This window comes from Heterocephalus glaber, unplaced genomic scaffold (genome assembly GCF_053883595.1).
Source record: "Heterocephalus glaber isolate CG9 unplaced genomic scaffold, H.glaber_assembly_v1.0 deba00001509, whole genome shotgun sequence".
In the NCBI taxonomy this organism is placed as follows: domain Eukaryota; kingdom Metazoa; phylum Chordata; class Mammalia; order Rodentia; family Bathyergidae; genus Heterocephalus; species Heterocephalus glaber.
This window is the reverse complement of record NW_028258325.1, coordinates 42406293-42429692: the sequence shown is the minus strand read 5'-3', so window position 1 is coordinate 42429692 and position 23400 is coordinate 42406293. Positions and strand designations below refer to the sequence as shown.

The following is a 23400-nucleotide window of genomic DNA, read 5'->3' as shown; positions in this document are numbered from 1 at the left end:
TTTCTTTTCCTTGTCACTAATAGCAATCTTATCTTCTATATGTGAAAATCTGTCTTCACTTTGGCTCATTCTGCTGCCTATACTTTCAATGGAGTTTTTAATCTCCTGGAAATTTGTTTGCATCTGTTTTATGTATTCAGTTTGTTTCCTATGTTGGCGTTCCATCATGTTCCTCAGCTCCTCTATTTTTTTAATCTTTATCCTCTCTAGTTTTATTAATCATCTCTTGCACTATGGGCACAATCTTTGCTGTTATGCGAGAAATTATTTCTGATTTCATTTTTGCAGTGTGAGAGACTCAGGTCCTAGCTTTGGGAGTGGGGGCTTTGCTCCTCAGTGCTCAGGGCAATGGTAAGGCAGCCCGAAAGGCTCACCTCCTTGGTGATGGGAGGCCTCTGCTCCTTGGCTCTTGGGGCAGTGGTATGTTGTCACACTTTTAAAGGTGTTTAATTTTCATTGTTTTCTTTATCCTGCTGTAGATTGGCATCTACTTATGAGTCCCTGGGGTACCCTCAAATGGCTGCCCCAAATACCTACTTTTGTAAATTATTTATTTTACTATTGTTAGAAGTGTCCCACCTGCTGTTTATAATAAAGACAGATGTATGACAAAAGAAAAAAAGGTTGTTCTGGGGCCATGTTGTCCTTCCTGCTGTAAGAGCAAGACAGTAAGCCCCAGTGTGATCAGCACTGAGTGGAATGTAAGTGCTTTCTCAATGAGCTTCACTGCGTATGAGATCAGAGTAGATCTGAGATGGCCTATGGTAGCCTGAGAAGCAGCCAGGGTCAATGAATTGCCAGGAGCCAACCAGGCCACATGAGCTAGGGCTCCAGGGCAGCTTGTGATAACAGACAGCATAGGGTTGTGTAAATGATGACTGCTTCTGGCTGAAGGATGCCTGGATGTGTGGTTCCTGTACTCTCTGGCTCCCCAGCTTCACACACAATTTGAACAAGGAAGCACGGATGTAAGGGAGTGAATTCATGGGATTGGCAAAAAGTGAAAACACCCTGATGAAGAGCGACCATCTTAGTAGAAGCTTTTTGGTGTCTCTTGTCCTTTTTCATTCCCATCATTCTGCCAAGCTGCGCTATCTGGATGTTTGTCTGAAACTTCCTGTGTTGAAACAATGGAGGAAATGACCAGAGAGGAAGAGCAATTGGTTGAGTTTTAATTATTGTAAGTTTTGAATCAAAATTACAACAGGGATGAGGCTGAATAGAGAATCTGGTATGTTCTTTAGATTGGGGTGTTTTTGATGCAACTGGTTCCAGTGAGCACATATAGCCATGCTTAACTCTTACTGCAAGTTATACTATTGGGAAACCTTGTTCGGAATTGGATTCAAAGTTTTGGGTCTGGGGATGTAGCTCAGTGGTGGAATGTTTGCCTAGCATCTGTGAAGCTCTGGGTTCAATCCCCAGGACTACAAAAAGGAAAAAAAAAAAGATTCAAAGTTTTAGCTCCTATGTCTACTATGTATTTCATTCATAATACATTTAATACATTTTTCCCTTTCTTTTCTTCAGGTTAGTAGCAAAGATGAAGATTTTCTTGACCTTTCTGTTGATGTGGAGCAGAACACTTCCATTACACACTGTCTGAGGTAACCTCAAGAATTCTAACTGTGGTTTGAGCTTTTGATCAGGCTAGTAAATAAATGGGGGAAATAAAATCCTGTATTTCTTCAGGGCATAATCTTCCTTGCTCTTTAACCAGCATAATCCTATTATTTTCTGTTTCTTATTTCCCAAGAGAAATTAAAAATAACTATATGTGGTCTGTAGAAGAGTCTCATTGAGCAGAGAGAAGATCAGATGGGAGTCATTAATCACTGAATTTAAAAATAAAATTTTAATCTTTAGTACAGATGTATGCTTTTGCTTTCATCAAAGTCTTCTCTTGCTTTGACTACCACATATGCATACACATGTATAGTTCCATTAATAAATGCCAAAGATGCCTAGCATTCATTACTCTTCTTAAGATAACCTCTTCTGTCATTTTAAAAATTATGCATTTGCAGAAATAGTGAGGGAATTTCCCTTCACTCCATTTTTTTAGACATGTAGACAAGATTCCCACTTCCATTAAGAGAAAATGAGTGCTTATAATTTTCTCAGCCCTGTTCTCAACACTGAGGAGAGGGGAGTAAATGGTAGCTAGACCCCTGCTCCCATGCACATACATTCTAATAGGACTGCACAGATGATGACCAGTGCTTTGAAGGAAATCAAACCCAGAGAGTGTTGACACTGAAGGCACCAGTGAAGACTGAGTAGTCGGGGTGGGCCTCCCCAAACACTGGTGTTCAGAGACATTTAGCTGAAACAAAGCACCGTTGATTTTTATCATTAAGGCTCAGGTGACAGGACTATTCTTTTAGGACCTCAGATTACCTGAAACCTTTTAGAAGAATAGCCTCAAGGAACTGGCCGGGGTAGTTGCCTGGCCCATCTTTTAAGACAAAGGCAGTAGGAGAGCAGCTCAGAAGAGCTTGGTTCACCCAATGTTGGTTGTGCTGTAAGTAGGGGCACCTGTTCCACTCTGTTTGCCCAGACCTGTAAGTCTTCACTTGGCCCAGTTCTCAAAATGCTTCCTGCTGTTCTGGTGTCTCAGCTCTTGTCTCCAAATACCACAGATCCAGGTGTCAAGGATAGATTTGCATCTTTTTGCAACTGTATTTTGTAGGCCAGGATGACCTCTCTTTCCCCTGCCTGGTTCTGTTAATGATACCAGTTTTCAACATTCTTGTGAAATGAAGCCATTTTTGGTCTCCCCAAGGTTTTATGATTGTAGGGTATGAAAAAAGTTAAGATGTTAGCAACATCAGTCAAAGATGATGGAATGCGGTGAAGGTTGACTGCTTTCCATCCCTTCTAGGAAACTCCTGGGCTATTCAGAGGGCAGGTAGCAGTGGGTGCAGTTTTGAGATGAGCCCTTGTGTCTGATGCAGGCAGGGTAGAGGCACTAGGAAATATTAATGCTGGGGTTGGGGTATATGTACCAGCCCCCCAAATGCCTTTGAAATGTGAATACACTCCCACTCCCATTTCACATCATCTCTAAACTAGACCTTGGCCTACTCACCTTCCACTTCTCTCACATGTACACCTAAAGAGAAACCTGCCAACTTGGGATTCACCATTGAGAGTTCTGGGATGGGGTGGCAGCCTTCAAACTCCCCACCCCTACCTGGGAGTGCAGGGCAGACCCAGGGAACAAAAGTTAGCAGATTCATTTAGCTTTTCCTTTTTCCTGTCTGAGACCCAAGAATAAACAACAAGGATCTTTCTTGGTCCCTTTCATGATTTAATTTGATTTGTTTTCTTTTGTTTTTAATAGTAGAACTCATGAGTTTTCTTTTTAAACATCATGTCTGTATGTCTCTTATGATGTGATATTTCTTTCATCTTTTTATTTTAATAACTTAAAAAAATCAAGCTACCGTTGTGGGATTTGAATGTAAGATTCCTGCCACATCCTTCCAGAAGGGCTTTAGATGATCCATTACAGTGAATTTTTATTGAACTTCTGACCTAGAGAAATTGTATAAATAGTGCTTAATTTCAAGATATAGGTCTAGAGAAGATGTACATCCATAGAGTAGTTGAGTTACACTTCTGGTTAGTATTTCAGGAGGTTCTGTGTCTTGCAGCAAGGTAAGCCATTTGTATGATAGTAGAAACTGAAAGTTTCCTTTTTCTTTCTGAAAAGCTCAGGGATGCCCTCAGGCAAAAACCTAAAATACATGCAGATTATCTTAATTGTCCTTGCCTGCGGTTTTGGTATTTTTTGTCTTCTGCTTCAGGGCCTCCTCCCTCCCTTTGGCTCCTTCACAGAACCTTTTCTCTTCAAAGTGCTCAGTACTGAAACAGCACCTTCCCCTTCCTCTGTCTTCAGCTCACTTAATATCCTCATTGTCTCAGTGTCGGGGAGGTCAGCCAGGTGTTAAAAGGAAAGCAGAAGCTCTTTTCACTTGAAAATTAATCTCCTTTGAAAGAAATTCCTTTTCTACTTACTTTGAGAAACTTCTTTTATGTACTAAGTTAATGGATACATCCATTCTCACTGCTTCTCTATTGCTTTTTCTGATCTGTGCTTCACTTTTGGTTATTATTCATAATACAGTATGGTGTTTCCCAGTATCTGACACACAGCCTGACTTATGGATTTCTTTTTTAAAATTGTCTTTAATATTTGATTCAGTGGTTCTTAAAAATAGGTGTGTATCAGAATCAACTGGGAAATTGGAAAAATAGAGCCCAGGCCATATTCAGGAACTTCACTGAAACTAGGCCTCTGTCTTTAATTGATGTTCTGGTGATTCTGATACTGTAACCAAAAGGATAAAACTGATCTTTAAAATTTAAGATTTTTTTCTTTTAGAGATCAGCTGCTTCTCTAAATGTCCTCCTGCCCAGAGGATAAACTGCCACCCCTTTCTCACCTCAGCAGATGATTGGACAGAGAGGTAACACCTCTGTCTGGAAGGAATATGCAGATGTTAGCCCCAGGAGTTTAGGGTTTGGTCCTTTTCATAGGGAGGGAAGAATAGCTGTGGAATGAAATGACTGGGAAATTTCCTTGCCTATTGTCTCATTGTATTTCTCCCTTCTATTCCTTTCTATAAAAGCCTTTTCACACCTAAATATGGTGAGGCAGTAAGAGGCCTCTCTCCATCTCCTTGACAGCTGGCTTTGAATAAATCCTTTTTTTTTAAACCACAGATCTGTTCTTGGAGCAGGGAGTGGTGCAAACCTGAGCGACCGATAACAATACCACACAAGTTTGAGAACCTCCTTGCTACTCAAACAGACATCCCCTGGGATCTCATTAGAAATGCAGACTGTCAGGTCCCACCTTGGAATGAATCAGAATCTGCAGTTTGATAGGACTCCCAGGTGGCTCAGATGTACTCAAACAGTTGGGCTTCTTTGGAACAGGTGTGGCAGTGAACCAGAATTTGCAGGAAGTTTCAAAAACAATAATACCTGGATTCAGATGTAATTTTTGGGATGGGAGTAGAAAGGATGGATGCCATTGAGTATTAAGATTGCTTCTGTTTCTTTTTGTTGTTGTTGTTTTTTGAGACAGGATTAGGCTGACCTCAAACTCACTATGTAGCCCAGGCTGGCTTTGAACTCATGGTGATCCTCCTGCCTGGTGTGTATTGATCCTCTCAGCTCCTGAGAGGCTGAGCAGGGCGTGGTACTGCCACTGCCCAGTGGCCTGGCACCATCAGGGCAGCCACATCAGTTTACCCCATGTGCTTCTCAGCGAGTGTCAGTTTCCACATGGGGGATGTGGAAATTACCAGGAAGCGTGGCTTGAGAGTTTTTTCCAAGTCAGTTTTTGAGCTATTGTGTTGAATTGGTTAAGATTGTAATTGAAAATGTGTTGAATATAGATGTTAACTTGGACATGATAGCTGTCTCCACACTAGAGGAAAGCCATCCCCTGCAGGAACTCACTTTCCATTTATTGAAGTTTTTTTATATATGTCAAGAAAGTTTTATAGTTTCCTTTATAAAGGTATGTATTTCTTATTAGATTTTTCCTAAAGTGTATCTTTAAGTAGTGTTTGATTGCTAGTAAGACTTTAAAAAAAAAAGAAATACAAAGAGCCTTGCACTTTCCCCCTAATCTCTTCTCCATGCTTTTGTAATTTATCCTAAGTGTGAGAAAGAGCCTCTGCTTTGACTTCCTCCTTGAAAACTTCCTCCTCTACCTTTGTCACCCACTTATTCCAACAGCTGTTGCCTTAAACTGACAGACCTGCATTGGCTCATTTTACTGCTGAGGTCAGCCCCTTTTCCTGACTTTTCCATTTCTTAACTCAGATGCCATGAGACGATGACCCTGCTTCTCATGGCACTAGGCTTCCAGCCAGCTGGGCCAGGGCAGGATGGTGAATATTCGTAAATTGAGTTTTTAAATTAGTACAGGTTGCATATCCCTTATTTTAAGTGCATGGGACCAGGAGTGTTTTCTGACTTGGGGATTAGGGATGTTCAACCTGTACAATTTCTGCTGTATATATCTTTGAGTCTACAAGAAACATATTTTGAGATGTAGGAGTGAAAAGAAAGCATTTAATTCCTTATTCTTGCCAAGCTCTCCTTAGTTATTTTGATTCTTTAGCTGAAGAGATTTGTTGGGGGGCATTCCACAACTATAAATCCCACAACTATTGTCCATATTCCCCTTCCCTTCATATCCTACTCCACGGAGTCAGGATTTCACAGCAGTTACTCAGTGGAAGTATCCGTTGAGCTAAGTTTATGCATCAAACAGTTGAAATCTGAAAGTTGAGTATAATTGCCTTCTAAATGGTTTCTTTGGCTTTTGACCCCCTTCAATTCTTCCTCTTTAGTACTACCCAAAGTGGTATTTCTCAGAAGCAGTGTCCACTGGGGTCTTGTTCTTGCCAAGACTTGATTGTGGGGCTCTAGCGCCTGAGGATCCATTCCAGCCTCTTGGCGTACTCAAGGCCTCATCATGCACAGCAGCCCTGGTCCCTCCTGTGCACCTATGTCTGTGTCAAGCCTCAGGGCCTCTACAGTTTCCTGCCTCTTGAACCTCGGCACGCTTTCCCTCTTTGAGAACATATCTCTGTCATTGCCCTTTGGGGAAACTTCCTGAAGTACCCCAGTTAAAGTTCATTCTTCTTCTTCTTTGCTTTTCCCTGGTTCTGTTCTTTTTTTTTTTTTTGGTACCGGGGATCAAACTTGGGTCCTTGCGCTTGTGGAACAGGCGGCGAAACCACTAAGCTAAATCCCCGGCCATCCCTGGTTCTGTTTTTGCTAGTTCATTCATTCAGCCAATAAATATTGAGTGCTGCCATTATAAGTCAGGCTGGGGCTACAGCTGTGAGAGAGGCAGGCAAGTGATCAGATAAATAGGAGAGTGTTTCAGATGGGGGCATGGTTGCTGAAGAAAAACAGACAGCAACGCGATGGGGCTGGGTGATTGGACAGAGTGAGCAGCCAAGTCCTCTCTGTGTAGGGGATCTGTGCACTGAGGTCTTAACAGCTAGCCCAGCAGCTATGCAGGCATGGGCTGGAGGAGTGGTCTGTGCTAATGCCCCAAGGCAGGATGAGTGCAGTCCAAGGCCAGTGTGTCTGGAGCCCAGCGGAGCCCAGAGAAAGCAAGGCTTCAAAAAGAAGTTTGGCTTTTATTCCTTTTTCTGTTTGTAGTAGCGGCGATTGAACCCAGGGCCTTCACACTGAGCTACAGCCCCAGCCCTTTTTCATTCTTCTTTTGAAACAGAGTCTCACTGAGTTGCCCAGGCAGGACTTGAACTTGTAATCCTCCTGCCTCAAGCTTCCTCACTGCTGGGACTGCAGGTGTGCGCCATGGTGCCTGGCTATTCCTGTGCTTTATCTAGTTAATAAGGAAGCCGTGACAGGGGAGTTCTGTGCCATGCCATGTGTGTAAGTGGCAGTGAACATTTCATGTGGTGACCGGCTCCTGTGCATGGTGCTGTAAACTGAGCTGTGTGAGGGCGGGTAGTCTGGGCATCCCCAGGGGACTGTCAGTGAATGTCTGGGGATTTATTAAATGAACAGGCTGTTTTGTCTTTTGATAGGTTCTGTGTAAGAGGTAGAGTCATTAACATCATTTAAATGCCATTTTCTATTTAATAAAATCTGACCATTCTGCTGCCAGGACACTCTGTGAATAAGGAAATATCACAGGCATTTTTCAAGACTGTAGGGTATTATATTCAGGATGTTCTTTTCAGCCTTTTGAAGCAAACCACAGAAATGTTAAGTAGAATCTCTACAACCAGAAAAGAATGAAAGGGCATGACATTTGAAAAATGAAAACTATAAGTAGCAAGTAAAACCTTATGATAAGATGAACACACATAGAACAAACACAGTGGCTTTTGTTCTTGGAAAGAGGCAGGCCAGTTTTTATACTCCGGGGAGGTGGGGAAGTGGTGGAGAGCAGGAATGGGGTAGGCTGCACTTACCTCCTATAATTTGAGATTTTCTTGGTTCAATATAAGGGCATTTGTCTATGATTTAAATTTCACTATTTCCTCTCAGGTCCATGAAAATATGGATCCTGGGAGACATACTGTTTTTCATTAACTTCACAATAATGTCATCTTGTGGTTTATGTGATTATCTTTTTTGGACCTGACTTACAGTGTTAGGGTATATTTTTATGAGAGAGTATTTTTCTGTTATAATCGTTAATATCTAGTTTACCAGTATCCACTGTTAAATCCTGAACTTTTCTGCTGAATCTGTTGGAAACTTTAGTTTGTATCTGTTTGTATCCTCCCAAATAAAATTGTATTTGAAAACCCAGTCTAGTAGACATGCTGTAATGGTGTATATAGCCCCTAGTCTTAAGAAGGACCGTTTCTGATTGCTCCTTTCCTTATTTTCACTTAAAAATCACCCTACAGCTAACAAAAGGGTTTAAAACGTGGTGTAGGGCTGGGGATTTAGCTCAGTGGTTTTGCTGCCTGCTGCGCAAGCACAAGGACCGGAGTTCGATCCCTGGTACCAAAAAAAAAATAAAACGTGGTGTACCAAGTATGTTTGGAGTTTTTAAAAGCTGAAAATATTTTTCTCTACAGAGACTTCAGCAACACAGAAACACTGTGTAGTGAACAAAAATATTATTGTGAAACATGCTGCAGCAAGCAGGAGGCCCAGAAAAGGTGCGTAAAGGATTTGGCCTGGAAGTGGCTTTGTGTCAGGAGGAGGAACCAGACTGGTGCACAACAGGTCTGGTTTTGAGTCTCAGCTTCATGGAGCTTTGGGGCCCATTTATTTTCCTCACCAGTAAAACTTACACAAGAATGCAGACCTTGCAGTTGTCCATTTGTCTGATAGTTTGCACTTTCCTTCAGCCACTCAGCCAGCAGATATTGAGTGTTGCTATCTGCCACATACTTGGGTAAATAAGTGGGGATCAACTGTAATCATTCACCTCTTGAATGAAAGATAAACTATATAAAATACTTAGCACATGGGCCGGGGATTTGGCTTAGTGGTTCTGCCGCTTTCCTTGAAAGCACAAAGACCCGAATTCGATCCCTGGTACCAAAAAAAAAAAAAAAAAAAAAACAAATACTTAGCACAGAACATACCATACAGTAGATACAGTACCATATGTTATTGTTGTATTACTTAGACATTGGGACTTCTTTACAGAGATTTTTAAAAATCCATCATTTGATAAGTTGTGGGGAGTCAAGAACACATCAGTTGCAAGGAGAGGTGATAAGAAAGTTACTGTGTTCTGAATTGAATATAGGACTCAAAGTTTCCCATCATTTTACCAGTAGTTGTCAATTACAGCTCTTGGACAATCTGAGATTACTAGTTGTTCCCCTTTATTTGCCCACAGAGGTCAAGAAGCTTGACGTTTTAATCATCCCAAGCAGCCTTACTGAGAGTTAAATTTATCTTGCTAGTGGATCTGGAGTTTTCGTGGTAGCTTGAAGGAGCTCAATATTGCTAAAGCCGAGGGGAGGCATGGGGGTGGGGGGGCTGGGGAGGTCCAGACCTGAGACTGAAATGATTTCTTTGCTAAGCCTCCTCAACCTTCTAGCCTAGACATGTACATCTTTCTTGATGTTTCAGAACTTAGAAAAGATCAGTCACTGCTGAAGTTAGCAGTGTAGGTGGTAGGTGATGTTTCTTGTTAGAGGACAGGGAACTCACCTGTGCTTTCCTTCCTAATAATCTGTCTGCCTAAGGCAGCCCCAGGTCTGCCTGTGTGGTGTGAAGGTGTTTTCTGTTTAGCTCTGGAGGCTTTATACATTAAAATGTCATCTATTCCTATAAAATAAGACATCTCCCATAATTCTTATATTTTTTATGAATTTTTAATTTTAATGAACAGGGTTTTATTCTTTTAAAATTTGTCCTTTTCAAACAATATGCATTGAAAGTGGGTACAAGCCAAACAGTGTTTACAATTTGAGCACACCCGTAGTGCAGGGGACATGGAGAGTAACTAGAAGCCTCTCTTCCAGGAGTGCTATCTACAGAAGCTCTTAGGGTTGTAACAGCCATCTAGTGAAAAAAGCTTTTTGTGTTTATGTGAGTTTGGGACATGCTGCTTCAAACAAACCAGAACAGTTCCTTTGCTGCAAGATTTCCCAGACCTTCATTGTACTAATGTACTCAGAAAGTTTTAAATAGGAAGTAGCCTTGTCTAAACATAGACATCAGAACACCACACCTGCTAACATCTCCAGTGCTCTCTAGAGCCTAGTTTGGGAAATGTATCCCCAAATCAACTCCTGCATTTCAAATGAAGAAAGTGAGAGCCACAAGAAAGGATTAACTTGCTCAAGATCACAGGAGTCGGGAGTGAGAGTGAGCCTGCCACTCTGTGTCTGAAGCCCAGGAGTGTGTGCTTGAAGCTTCCTCCTGTCATCCACAGAGCGTGAAGTTCCGTACCCTTCTGGCTTGTCTTCTTCCCAACTCCCTTTTCTCAAAAGCTGTCAGTCTTGTCAGTATCTCAAGGGGTGGATTGTCTAAATATATTCTACCAGTGACAGATGCCATTGGCACATCGTGTTTTTATTGGTACACAAATTCTAGAATGTCTGCTTTGCCCTGAGACACACTACTGTGCTTTTCTCTGGCTGGCCATGCTCCATTGAGCTAAGGGTGTATCTAAATCAGCTTTCTATTGGCAAACTAACTTTTCTTCTTGCAAACTGTTTGGCTCTTTGCTGGTCTACAGGGTGCTAGACTCTTTCTGATGTTGTTTGTACAAATGACAGTGTATTCTCTTCCTCTGACAGGTGTTGGACTCAACTGATTTTCTGTTCTATGGTTTCTTAGGATGAGGGTAAAAAAGCTCCCCATGATTTTGGCCCTGCACCTAAAGCGGTTCAAGTACATGGAACAGCTCCACAGGTACACCAAGCTGTCTTACCGAGTGGTCTTCCCTCTCGAGCTCCGGCTCTTCAACACCTCCAGTGATGCCGTGAACCTGGACCGCATGTATGACCTGGTTGCCGTGGTCGTTCACTGTGGCAGGTAAAGGTGGGCTGGAACCAGGTGCGCATGATAAATGCAGGGGTTGTTTCTTTGCTAAAATGTACCTAGCTGCACCCTTGCTGTACTGGGACACTCAGTACTTTTGGGAATGTCATCCAAACTCTTATTGGTCACCCCAAAACATGCAGACTTGTGTCACTTAACAGTGGGGATGTGTTCTATGAATTATGATATTACCTGATTTCATTGTGCAGATATTGTAAAGTGTGCTTACTCTGAGGCTACCACATCTCAAGCCAATGTCCTCTTCTGGGACTGATCTGCCATTGACTGAGATGTAATCATGTGATGTATGACTGTACATAGACATACCTAGAGACACATATAAAATAAGTAGCATTGCAGTAGTGGTAATCCAGATATTCTATTGTAAGGGAAGTAATTTAATAAATCTCCATTAGAAATGATGCTTGTGGTGAGTTTTAAATAGCACGGAGAAATAAGAATTTATGGTGTAATTTTAGGTTTTTTTTTGGTACCAGGGATCGAACTCGGGTCCTTGCACTTGTGCAGCAGGCGGCGATGTAATTTTAGTTTTTAAAAAGCACGGTTACATGTAGAATGATCTCAAAAGTATTTTAAAATCTATAACAACTAAAAAAAAAATCAGATTTAATGATTTTGTGGCATTTTGAATGAATAAAAAGCTATTTTAAAAGTTTTTTATGCAAACGTTTTTAGTTTTTTCTCCCCCACATTCTACAATAAGTGTATATTATCAGAAAAAGAGAAGGCCTCCAGATAGGGAAAAGCAAGGTGTTTTTCTGAAAGTTGTTTCAGCATTTAAAAAAGTTTTATAATTGGCATAAGTGTGGAAAAGTATATCAGAATCTATCTGTTCGCTATTTGCTCAATGGGGACAGATGCTTGTTCTCTCTGGGATAGGAATAGCTTTTCTCTGGTCAGTGTAAGTTTTCGCTTGAGGTGTGTTGTATAGAGCAAGCATGATTTCCTCTCCATCTGCTTGGATGAGATGCAGTGAAAGTACCATTGCCAAGAACATACTGTTATCATGTGGGGCATGGGCGGATTTCCTTTTCATTCCATGTGGAGATGGATGGTATCAGAAACTGTAGCTTCACATCTGGTACATGCCACGTTTTGTCCTGGGTGTATTAGCTTCAAGTCACAGGATGTTTTCTTAGGTCTCAAGTTATATTCATCGGTCACTTAGGAGCCAGCTTTGTGTTCTTCTGAAGAATAATTCTAACAGCCATTCTTCTGAAGAATGCAGTAGAACCCAGTGAATGGAACCCAACCATGAACACTGGGGAGACCCCACACTGGGGTATGTTGGAGGATGTATGCGGCAGGCAGAGCCTGGTATGGGTGGGCATCGCAGGTGGTGGTGACTGTGGACCAGCAAGGTGTGCCAGGGAAGCTGGGTGAGGGGAAAGAGAAACACTCATATGCACAGGGCACTTGTAGTTTGGATCTCTGTGGGTGCCTGATTCTAATCCTTGGAAGGGCTGCTGAGGGCATTTAGGGGGATTGGGGGACCTGTTGGAGATTGGTTTCCAAATCATCAGTTTCTATAACAGACATACAAGGTTCTTGGAGCCCCAGGAACAAGTTAGTGCCAAGTGCTAACTAGTTACTGCTAAGTAGGATGCTTTAAACTCACCCTCACAGGCAGGCTGGCCTATATGTGGGGAGGGAGTGGCTTCCTGGGGTTTGAACTCCTTTTGCCTGGGTTCTGTGCCAAGATCTGAAGATCCTGAAGTGAGCATGACATATGGCACAAGGCCCCTACCTGCATGAAACTTAGGATCTGGCGGGACAGATGGATGATAAGCACAGAAGCACACTGGCTGTCACTGAATATTTAATATGTGTTCAAGTGTTGGTACATGCAGTGAAGAAGAGAAAGCAGGGTAATGGGAGAGAGAATAATGAGGGAAGGTATTACAGGATTTTGTGTTGAAAGAAGGCAAACTAAGGAGAAAAGGGTTGGGATTCAGCTTTTCAACTTCAATGGTGCATTAAAGAGGATCAAGATGCACTATGTATATGTACCAAATCCCCACGATGATTCTATTTACACTAATAAAGGGGGGAAAAGCTGAACAAGTCTAGATTTAGGATTGAATTCCCCTCGTGTAAATTTAACATACTGAAAAGTAGCAATTATTCTTTCTACTTCTTTCTGTATTGTGCATTGTATACCTTTATGTGTAGGCACTCATTAATTACTAGGCTTTATGATTTGTTAATACCAATCCTCAGAATTCCCCTGTCTCCCTGGCTCACTCAGCATGAAGTCTGAAATCTTAGCAGGGAGGACCCATGCAGTCTGCCCCCACCCTCCTTTCTGGCTGTCTCCCCCTCCCTGCTCCCCAGGGCTCACTCAGCCACCCACCCTACCTTCAAACTGTTCTGTGGACTCACCAAGTACTAACCTCACTTCCGGCCTTTCCATGTGCTGTTCCCTGTTCCTGAAACTTCTGTCAGGCAGTCACATGAGTTCCCCTCTGTGGCCCCCATTTCCTTCAGGAGAGTTTTCTTCTGCACTAATCCTATATTATCAGAGAAGCCTCCAGAAAAGGTCTCCTTTCCATCAAATAATACCTTCCCCTCATTACAGTCTCCCATTACCCTGTTTTCTCTTCACTGTATATACCACTGCTGAACATGTATTAAAAGTTTAGTGTCTCAGTCTCTTTTGTGCTGCTGTAACAGAACACCACAGATTGGGTAGTTTACGTCGAAGTTTCTTTGGCTCACGATTCTACAGGTTGGAAGGTCCAATATCCAGGGTCTGCATCTGGTGAAGCCTTCTTCCTGCTGAGTCATACCACGGCAGAAGGTGTCACATGGGGAGGGCATGTAAAAGACAGGAAGAAGGCTCTGATCTCGATTTTGTAACAAAGGCACTCTCAGGATAAGAGCATCAATCACCTCTTAAAGGTCCCACCTCTCAATTCTTGTTGCCATTGGGAATGAAGTTTCTAACATATAAACTTTGGGAGACACATTCAATCCATAACACCAAGCCCCTAGAAAGTGAGAACTTGTTTTATTCGGTTCTTCCTGACAGCTGGAATTAAGACTTGACATATAGTAGGTAAGCAGTAACTATTTGTTAGTATTTGCTAAATTTGAATGTCTCTTTTCCCGATTGGACTCCAAGTCCTTAGAAGTCATCCCTTTCATACACTTTATTTCCTTGTGGCAAGCATGGTTCCAGCACCCAGGTGCTCCTCCATAAACTGTGGTCGTAGACTGAAGTCTCAGATCCTTGGGCTCAAATTACCCTGCTGCCTAAACCTGTCAGGTAGCTGGGACTATAGACCTGCACCACCATGCCTGCTATACCAAGTTCTTTATCCTGATGATGTTAGTTCCCCCCCCCACCCCCAGTGAGTCAAGGCTAATAAAAAGCTAAATAGTTTTATAAGGAAGTAAATGTTTACTCGGTGCCTTTCTTTTGTTTGTTCTTTTCCAGTGGCCCCAATCGTGGGCATTATATTACTATTGTGAAAAGTCATGGTTTCTGGCTTTTGTTTGATGACGACATTGTAGAGGTTAGTATGCAGTTTTTCTTTAATAAGAATATGGTATAGATGAGATTTGAAGGGGATGTGGATGTTTTCTAAAATAGTCCAGTTTTCCCATAATCTGACTTGAAAACTTTGTATTTCTGTCAAAACTAGTGCCTGCTGATCCCATTCTCCATGGACAGGGAGAGAGCAGTGTGATTGTGGATGACTGTGTTCTTGTTAACTAATTAGCCATCTAGACGGCATCTCTAAATCTCGATGTCACCATAATCACAATTCCTACCATGACTAAAGCTCTCTGTACTACAGGGCAAATAATAGACTTCAGAGTTCTAGTAAAATGCTTTTATTATAACAAATTTTCCTGTATTGATTATATTGATTGTTATTTAAAATGTATATATATATATATATTTTTTTTTTTTTAATCTGTTGGATTTGAAAATCTTTATATTATACCAAAGCATTTCACATATTGATTTTGTTGTAAAGAAATACTAGCTGGAGTAAATACTACACTCAAAGACATGATCTATTTTAATCCACTGGTGTAACAGTAAAGGAAATGAACTCTCAGGGCCTGAATGAATTAAGAAATAACTAAGAATTATTCCCAGACCTTCCAGTTTACCATTTTGAGAGATAGAATTCCTGGCTTCTTCAAAGAATTCACAGTAATGGTTACTGATACATGAAATTGTGGCTTTCTTCCCTAGTGATTTTCAGTTAATATAATGATGCCCCTCTGTCAGGCCTATGACATACTGTTTGGTATCAAAAGTTCCTAATTGTGATTTTATAACAGCTGTGTTTCTTAAATTTTATTGTATTATCCATTAGTTTTCCTTTCCCCAGGAATCATGTTAAATAATTGCATTGTTTTCTTTTTCCTTCATTGCAGAAAATAGATGCTCAAGCTATTGAAGAATTCTATGGCCTGACGTCAGATATTTCAAAAAATTCAGAATCTGGATATATTTTATTCTATCAGTCAAGAGAGTAACTTAAAGAACCGTGGGACTAATTCAAGTAGGGGGCTTTGTTCAAAGCATTATTACCCAGTTTCTCCACGGACCTCCTTCTTTCCCAGTGGCCCACTAATGTTATCACTCCGAGTCTCAATGGTCTGGCTGTGTTAACTTCCTCCTCTTTTTTTATATGCAGCACTACTCTTGGTTTTGTTTTGGTCTGAGGTAGAGTGAACTGCAATCAGATTGTCATAAGATTTATATGAATAACAGTTGCTAATTTGAGGATTTGGGTGAATGGTATGCCACTTCTTATGTCTAGCTAAATTAGAATGACATTTCCAGGAAATGTCACAGTCTATTTTGAGTGTTTACGAAACTTCAGGGGTCTCCTTTCAATCCATTCCTTTAACTTGTCCCTCGAAGTATTGCTACACATTTTTTAGCTTATCTGACAGAAGGACAGAAGAATTGAGTAGATGTTCACCTATTAGGGCTGCAATTATAGCTTTAAGTTTGTGCAAGGGAAAATGTTTAAAAGTGAGTAAACTTGATAATAAAAATCATCCTCCACATAGACCAGGGTGAAGAGAAGCTGTGTGTGGTGGCTGGAGTCTGCACCGGGCTGTGCTGACCTAGCCATGGAATTCCAGGGGCTAAGAAGTTATGGAGCTCAGGGCAGGCAAAGCCAAGAGGAAAAAGTTTCTGTGGACAGTAAAAAAATTGCTCTTCTTGTCTTTTTACCAAAATCAAGTTTCAGGAAAAAATTTCGATGCTGTTAATTTTTAGTGACACTTTAATTCTGTAAGGTCCTGTGAGTTGTATTTATCCTGTACCTGGAACTGCTAAACTTTTCAAGCTGCCTTTCCAATCCTGCTGATGTCTTGCAATCTGTGGTCCCGGGGCTGAGACACCACATTGACTGCTTCTGGCACATCTCTCCTTAGCCAGTCAGCACCACCATCTTTCCATGTTAGAGCAGTGGAAACACTGCACCTTTACAACCACCAGCTGCCCCATCAGCTTGATTTTTTAATGTATTTGGTCTGTTTACTGAGGCACTGGCAAGTTCCGGGGCTAAAATGGAGCCCTCGCTGGAGGCAGTGCTGGAGCTAGCAGGGTGTGAGGTGGGTAGACGGAAGTGTTAGTGGGCCGGTGGAGCAATGAGCAAGATGGCAGCTGTTTCTCTGGCTCAGACTCCTAGAATGCTTGACAAGACAGAGTTTTTTGGAAGAACCTCATCTCACTATAGTTACTTTTACTTTTTCCACTTTTGTTACATATGTATTTATTAGAGCATTTGAATATTGGTACCTTTTATTAAAAGGGTCAGTTTGGTGTTTTGCTGTTGAGCTGGTTTTTGGTTTCCTAAAATACTATGAGTCATAGATCTTGACTTCCTTTGAGAAGTCGGTTGACTTCCATACACTATAATATACTGTGAACATTATTTTGTTACCTAATACATCTGCGAACAAACATGCAAACTCTTGGCATAATGTGAACTAAAACTGAAAATGTTAGTGGCCATTTTGCAACCATGAAGAGGATAGCACTTTATCTAGATAAAAACTGGATTTCTTATTTTTTAAATATCTTGAACTGTTTGTTGCTGAGAACTTAAGCATGCCAACACTTCATTTGTTCATGCTTGAAGTGAAATGTTTTACTCTTCACTGGAGAAGACAAAACAGGGTGATCTTCATGTTATTGTTTCATACAAGTGACGAAAATGTATCTTGCCTTAATTAGAGGCAAATTCATATTTATAATAGTTTCTTTTTTTTTCTCCACGAAACATTCTGTGGTCAGATACCTAGGAGGTGATTTTAGTCTTTAAAGGAAAAAATCACTTTCCAATTGAAGGTGATTGATACAAGGAAATGTTGTACTATATATAACCCATATATTTGACTGCAAGTTACAAAGTTTAAGAACATGATGATTGAATTCTAATATATTTGGAACTGATTCATAAGAAAAAAACTATTAAAATTATCTTTGAATCCACTCTTGAAGCTAATTTATTAGATAAAAATGTTTCAATTTCAGGCCTGTGGAAGTAATAATTCAGTATTAAGTCATAAGTTCAGTGCATTTTTCTTTCCTTTTATGAATATGTAAAGAATTTTCCCCGGTGATTTTAACTGAAGTAATTGCTTTTAATAGAGTTAGTTAAAATTTAGTATTCATAGATTTTTGGAATAAAAAAATGGATAGAGTTTTTGGAATAAAAAATAAATATGGAGAATATTGCACAGACATTCAAATAGTTATGTGATGCAAGAAGAGAAGATTAGAAAAGATTAAAACACATTTCTCTATCAACACTCCATCAGCTTTAAAAAATTTAGAGCTATTTGGTAATTTCTCACCTCTTCCTCTTGGATTAAAAAAAAACTCTAGGCAGCTACATTTTCCCCCCAATCATTTTTCTTTATGTAAAGACAATAGCATGGACACACTTTGTTACTTTCGGTTCCCATTCCTAGCATAAAGCAGAGAATCCTGTGGAGTATGCAAGGCCATTCCACACTCACAGTGATAGCACAAAGGCTCAGCAGTACTCCCTCCAATGGCCAGGGTTTTGTGTGTCTTTCCAGCAGGAGTTAGTAGGCCTGCTGTGTTTCTCTAACTGCTGGGTGTTTAAGATAAGTTACAGTGTTTTACACTTGAAAAAATAAATATTTGCTTTATTGGTTACTTAGTAGTTTCATGTCTAGATTATGGTACAGTATGCTAAAGTCTTTTGTTTAAAAGCAAATTTTGATAAAATGCTGACATCCAGTGCTCTTATCTTGATGCATCTTCCATTCCAAGGCAATACCAAGTGGACTGGTGTGAAGAGATCAAGGAACATTATCAGGCTGTGGGTTTGAATAGAAAGCCAGTCATACTTCATTTTATGGCTTGGTATATTTTAGTTTTAAGATGAAATGGAAAAAAATGACAGAAATGGTCCCTATACATTTATTTTCATGAATATCCTTAATTTTATGGGCATGCCTAACAAGGAGCTATGTTCTAACTGGCAGTTAGGGCTTATTTTAGATATTGGATTGTAGCTTTATTACAGATGGATTTTATCTTTGAACATTGTGTTTTGATCAACTTTGTATATTCATGTGTATTAAAATACTGTGCACTAAATGTTTTGCCCTCCTGTGCTATTATATGGTCAAGGCATTTATCAGCACTATTGTTATTAACTCATGTAAATGGCATGGGTTAGTGAAAATTATTTCCTATTTTCTGCCTAATTAAATTTCTGTTTTCTAGTATTAATTTATTTTGGCTCCCATTTCTGTATAACAAAAATAGTTACTGTATTTGTGTGGCATTCACTTGATTTTGTTGCTAAAAAAAAAAGACTTGTAGTTTTTATTTAAAATAATCTGTACCTTAGTTTTTTAATGTAACCAATTCAAGCACTTTAAGCAATAATGTCAATCTTGTGAAATTTCAGTCTAACACCCTGCCCCTAAAATTGTTTGCATAAAAATAAAAAATAAAAAAATAAATAAGATAGGAATTCTCTTTCTAGAGAATCATATCTGGGTACTCTTACACACATTGACCTAAGATCCATTTTATTGAAGTGAGTCAGGAGGGAGTCTCATGTCCAGGGAATCATTTTAAACATAATCTTGAAGCAATAGAAACACAAAGAAGATTTTAGTTACTGTGATAGTAAAGGCAGCGCTACTGTCAAGGTTGATAAAATCAATTTTCTGGAGATAACACACTACTTTTTTGAGTGAAAAAGATCAACTCAATCCAGAAACTTGTATCTGGGGAATAGCTCATTGAGAAAGTCAGTGGATTGAGGCTAATGCAACTCACAGTGAATTCCTTTTCTGGGACTTTACTAATTATGAAAGATTCAGTTCCTAAAATAAAGTGGCTTCCAGCTCAGGGGTCCTACCAGCACCTGGTTTCTAGGAAGATAAGGGGATGCGGTCCTGGCTCTGGGCTTCTTGGCTTGTTTGAGCTGTGGGGATTCCAGCTTCAGTAATCCTCAGCTGGCACACAGCACTGCCTCCACAGAACGCAGCAGATGCCAGTCCCTGCCCTGGAGTCTCAGAATGAAGCCTGTGGTTATCCCCAGGAGAACCTTTCTTCCCAACTAGTCACCAGGAAGGAATCCATATATGGAACAGAAGTTGTCATCTGAATCTGTACCTGGGCCCAGCTAAGGAAATACAGCCCACAGGCCAAAGTGGGGGTACTGTGTTGTAATGTTGAGTGCCCATCCTTTGTTGGGGTGTTATGGTTGAAACTGAGTGGCAACAGGCTGTTGGGAAAGTCACCTGTTGCCAGGAAAATCAAAGGAAGAGAAGACATTTTGAGTAGGTTTTACTTTTATGACCTTGTTTTCTCCTGTCTGTCAAATGGGGCTTATAGGATAGGCCTGTTACTACCGAGCTGCTATGGTAACAAAACTTCTGAAAAATGGGAAGTGTTCATTATCTTTCTGAGTGTCTCCTCCTTTCATTGACACTTACAACACCTTTAATAGGGAACAAAGCCTTCCATATTATTCATTGCCTTATATTTATATGAAGATAAAAATATTTGCTAAGTTATTGCTGTTCCCACTGGAAAAAAATTTGGTTGTGGGCATAATCCTAAAAATAAACTACTTAGATTTTTCTAGAGATACCCTGGGTGGAGAGATTTTTAATTAAGCGATTGTTTTACACCATTTGAGTGTGAGGCATTGTGGTAGCATTTGGGACATAGAAAAATGAAGCAGATAGGGTTCCTCATTTCTTGGCTCAGAAGAAATGTCTGTGAGGAACAGAAATTTAAAATTTAAGTTGTGTAATGTGTGAGGACTGTGCTGACATTTGCCCTGGTTTCACTGTGCAGATGGCACTTTTACATAGAGTAGGTCTGTTCCTCTCCTCCGTGGGGCCCCACTTTCCTTCCTGCCTGCTTTTGGCATTGCCTTTCACCTCCTAGCGGTGACACAATCTCAAAAACAGTGTGAATCCATTATGTTGTAGCAATGGCCTTGAATGTTTCATCTCTTAATTGTCATAATAAAGGAGAAAGTATATTGAGAGCCTTAACAGTGATTTTATAAATCAGATCCTGCCATTTCTAAGCCATTTGTTTATGTTATTACCAAATAATTAAAGCATACTCCAACTTAGCCAAATTAAATCAGGGACAAGAGTCTTTAAGCTGTGTGACTAGTGATTTTATTCACTTAACAACCTGTTGTTCTCATTTTTGGGTACACATCTCATTTCAAGTGCTTTGAACCAAACAGGAGGAACTTACAAACTAAAGATAACTTCATTTTGGTTATGAGAGACTAGTCAGAAATGACATGAGATTTTGTAAAAAGGATTCCTAATTTTGTGCTCACGTCCCATGTGATTATAATGAAGTATTGACAATCTTGAGGTTATTGTATTCAAGTTAGAAATTACATGGGTGCATCTTTCACATTTTTCTTTCCCAAGAGTAAGCATACAAGGTGTTTGTAAGGCAATGTCTTAATTACTTTTCTCATTGCTGAGACAAAATACCTGACACCCACAAGTTAAAGGAGGAGAGGTTTATTTCAGCTCACAGTTTGTAGAGGTCCCAGTCCAGAGTTGGCCGGCTCCAAGGCAGGGCAGCATGGCAGAGGGAGAAACAGTCCGGGGCAGGGTAGGCAGGAAGCACCTGGCAGGGAACCTGCCTTTTTTCTCTCCCTTTATATTCCATCCAGGCTGCAAGCCTACTGATTGGTGCCACTCACACCTAGGGTGTTGCTTTCTATTACCCACACCCAGAACTATGCTAAAGCAATCAGTGGACTAACTTAGTTATCACACTCTTAATCCACTTCAGCTACCTCTGAAAAGCCCCACATATGAGTACATGAGGCTTTGAGGAAACATCTGAATACAAGCCATAACCAACAGTGTGGAATTCCACAGAAGCTCTTCCTGGGCAAGAAGGTTGTGTGAGTGTTGTAGGTTACAGTCCTGTTTGTTTGTTTGTTTGTTTGTTTCTTACCTTCTCATGATAGTAGGCTTTGAGATGAAACATCATCTGAAGAGTAACGGTTAATGAATGATGAACTCACTGCAGAACTTTCCCTCAGATGGGAATTTGCAGGGAATGTGCAAGAATAAAAGGGACTTGAATCTCAGGGATGAGAGGGGAGTAAATTTAAAACTTATTACCACTCAGCTCTTCCTGGGGTCTCCCTGCACCACCTGTCCCAATCTGTGTGTTCACCTTGTAGGGTTAGAGGGGACCTTGGTGAACCCCATAGGTGCCCCCTAAAGATTCTGTGTCTTTTCTGTTGTTGCCCTGACTTTGAGCTCTGGTAGAATTTTAGACACATTGAATAATTGTGTGAAAAAAACCTTGGACTTGGAATCACAAGTTGAGGTTCCAGTATGGGATGGTCACCAGCTGACACCATCATTACAATCACGTGGGAAGCAAAGGGTCAGAGGACATAAGATCCAGGTTCAAGTCCTTCCTGTTGCTTTCTAGTCAGATGCTGTTAAAAGTGGACATATGTTGGGGTAGGCTGCTAATGAGTGGTGTTTAAAGGGGCCCTTCTCCACGGGATCTTTGAGGGGAGACAGATGCGTGGCAGAGCCAGCCTACTCAGATAAGTCCTGGGGGTATTAAGCTGTCCTGCCTTACGTGTTCCCTCATCATCTCCCAGGCACAAGAGACAAGGCTGAAGAGAGAAAAGGAAAAACCTGCTGACAGCCAGGAACTAGCCTGGCACTCAGAGCAGGGCCATGGGCTTTTCTTGTTCAATATAAATAAACCATCGCAAAACACCAGCCTCAGACAAGGTCATGCTGTGACCCTGATGAAGTGAGATGAAAAGAATGTCTATCTCATAATTTATGTAAACATAGGCAGAAACAAGGTCACAGTGTAGGCCACAAAATACCAAACTTCCCCTTCCCACCCAGTCCTTAGCCTGTGTGAGTGCTGTTTTACCAATTCTCACTTTATCTTCACTCTTCTGACCTTGATGAGGTTGAGTAAGTTGCCCAGTGGGAATTATCCCCACTTCCCAACAGCACCTACACCACCCAACCAAAGCCCCAATCCTCCAGGTTCTTTCTCACTTCCCTTACTGAGATGACCCACAACTCGTGAGTGTCGTGTGGGTTCTGGATTCAATGAATACTAAACAGTTTGTTTACTGTATTGTGTTCCTGGTGACCTGTCTGGTGGGCACCCACAGAGAAGTGTGCTGGACTGAGACAAGCCACTTCCTGGGATCTGTTCTCATGGTGGAAAGGAAACAAGTGTCATATGAATAAATGAGGTGATCATAAGTGTCACAGTGCTTCATTGACTCCTTCCTGAGTGTTGAGGGTTTTGGTCTGAACACTAAGAGAGCCTTCCAACTTTGTGTAAATCTGCAATTGTTTTTTCTAATCTATAAAATGAGGTTAGAGATCCGGTTTGTAATGTATAGAAACTGCTAGAAAGTACAATAGGCATGTAACAAGGTGATTATGGGCACCTCCACACGCACCCTTAGAATTCCTGCAATATCCCGCTCCCTGAGATGGGGTGAAACTATTAAGATGGGGACTGAGCTGCTTCCATAGGGAAGGGTCAGTCTATTTCAGGAACTCCAGTTTCCTCCAAGAAGGAGGTCCAAGTTTTGTTGTTTTTGTTTTTTTGGTACCGGGGTGAAACCACTGAGCTAAATCCCCGGCCCTGTTTGGATCTTATCTATACCAGAAAGTTTTCCAACATCCTAGGCATAGGGGTAACAGAGGGGACAGGGAGCGGTGGAGAAGGCAGGTGGCTGTAGAGGTGTTGGAGGACACAGTTCAGGGTCTGTTGCCCTCTACTGGGAATGGCCTAGAAATCCCCTGCTTTTTCTCCACAAAGAGCTA

The 23400-nt window shown here is 41.0% G+C and overlaps 1 protein-coding gene across 3 annotated transcripts in view; it reads left to right on the top strand.

Annotated features, from left to right (window-relative positions):
- Positions 1-20607, top strand: part of Usp46 (ubiquitin specific peptidase 46) — a 74581-nt gene extending 53974 nt beyond the window's left edge. For 2 of the 3 annotated variants that reach the window (XM_004849723.4, XM_021262350.2), the window contains exons 5-9: positions 1531-1607; positions 8601-8684; positions 10828-11025; positions 14492-14570; positions 15448-20607. In XM_004849723.4, the coding sequence (XP_004849780.1) occupies positions 1531-1607; positions 8601-8684; positions 10828-11025; positions 14492-14570; positions 15448-15549 (540 nt within the window). In that variant the 3' untranslated portion in view covers positions 15550-20607. The remainder of the gene's footprint in view (positions 1-1530; positions 1608-8600; positions 8685-10827; positions 11026-14491; positions 14571-15447) is intronic. The other variant, XM_004849725.4, reaches the window with a different exon arrangement.
- Positions 20608-23400: the final 2793 nt, after the last annotated feature.